The sequence below is a fragment of the Myotis davidii genome, unplaced genomic scaffold (genome assembly GCF_000327345.1).
Source record: "Myotis davidii unplaced genomic scaffold, ASM32734v1 scaffold738, whole genome shotgun sequence".
Lineage (NCBI taxonomy): Eukaryota > Metazoa > Chordata > Mammalia > Chiroptera > Vespertilionidae > Myotis > Myotis davidii.
Genome location: NW_006289824.1, coordinates 704,736 through 705,528, shown reverse-complemented (window position 1 = coordinate 705,528; position 793 = coordinate 704,736). Strand labels below are relative to the sequence as shown.

The 793-nt window shown below is 65.3% G+C and overlaps 1 protein-coding gene across 3 annotated transcripts in view; it reads left to right on the top strand.

Moving 5' to 3' along the window:
- Window positions 1-617: 617 nt before the first annotated feature.
- ALCAM (activated leukocyte cell adhesion molecule) overlaps window positions 618-793 on the top strand; it is a 230,688-nt gene continuing 230,512 nt past the window's right edge. For 2 of the 3 annotated variants that reach the window (XM_006762649.2, XM_006762648.2), the window contains exon 1: window positions 618-766. In XM_006762649.2, coding sequence (XP_006762712.1) covers window positions 694-766 — 73 coding nt within the window. In that variant the 5' untranslated portion in view covers window positions 618-693. The remainder of the gene's footprint in view (window positions 767-793) is intronic. The other variant, XM_015563207.1, reaches the window with a different exon arrangement.

Sequence of the window (793 nt, the reverse complement as noted above, 5' to 3'; positions counted from 1 at the left end):
AGCCCTGTTCCTGAGCTGGGCTCTGAGTCTTCGCCTCGGTCCTGCAGCGCCTCTAGGCTGCAGATCGGTGCTGCAACCACCTGCTCCGAGCAGCGTCCTGGGAAGGCGGGAGGGGAGGGGAGGAGGAAGAGGCGGAGGGAGGAGGAGACCGGCCGCTTACACGCGCCTTCCAGTCCTCCACTCAGAGCAGCCCCGAGTGCTGCTGCCGCCGCTGCTATCCCTGCTGCTGCGATTGCTGCCTCAACTGCTGCCACCTGCGGAGACCGCCTGGACCCGCTGCCCCCTGTTGCCACCCCCGGCTGTTTCTTCCTGGTACCGGCTTTTTACGCACACTGCCACTACCGTCAGCGTTATTATTATTCCAAGAAAAGGGACATCGCAGACCGGGCAAAAAGAACCACGCACACCTCTCCGAATTGCTCAAGTGTCTCCCGAGAAGAGAGGGTCGCCGTCCGGGGAAGAAGCAGCCAAGGGGGCCAAGGGCGAGTGTTGAAAGGGGCGAGGAGGAGTTGGCCACTGCGCGGTGGAAAGTTACGTGCCGCGCAGACCGGAAGGTGCAGCGCCCACAGACCGGGGGGCGGTGTGTCTGCCGTCCCGACCCGCGAGTGCGCGGGTAGGGAACGACGCCCCCTCCCGCTCCTGCGGCGCGGACTCCGTCGGTGACTCCCGAGGAGGAGGAGGAGGAGGAGGAATATGGCATCGAAGGCGGCCCCCTCCTGCCGTCTGGTCTTCTGCCTCTTGATCTCCGCTGCTGTCCTCAGGCCAGGTGAGCAGAGGCCTCGAGTAGCCCCTG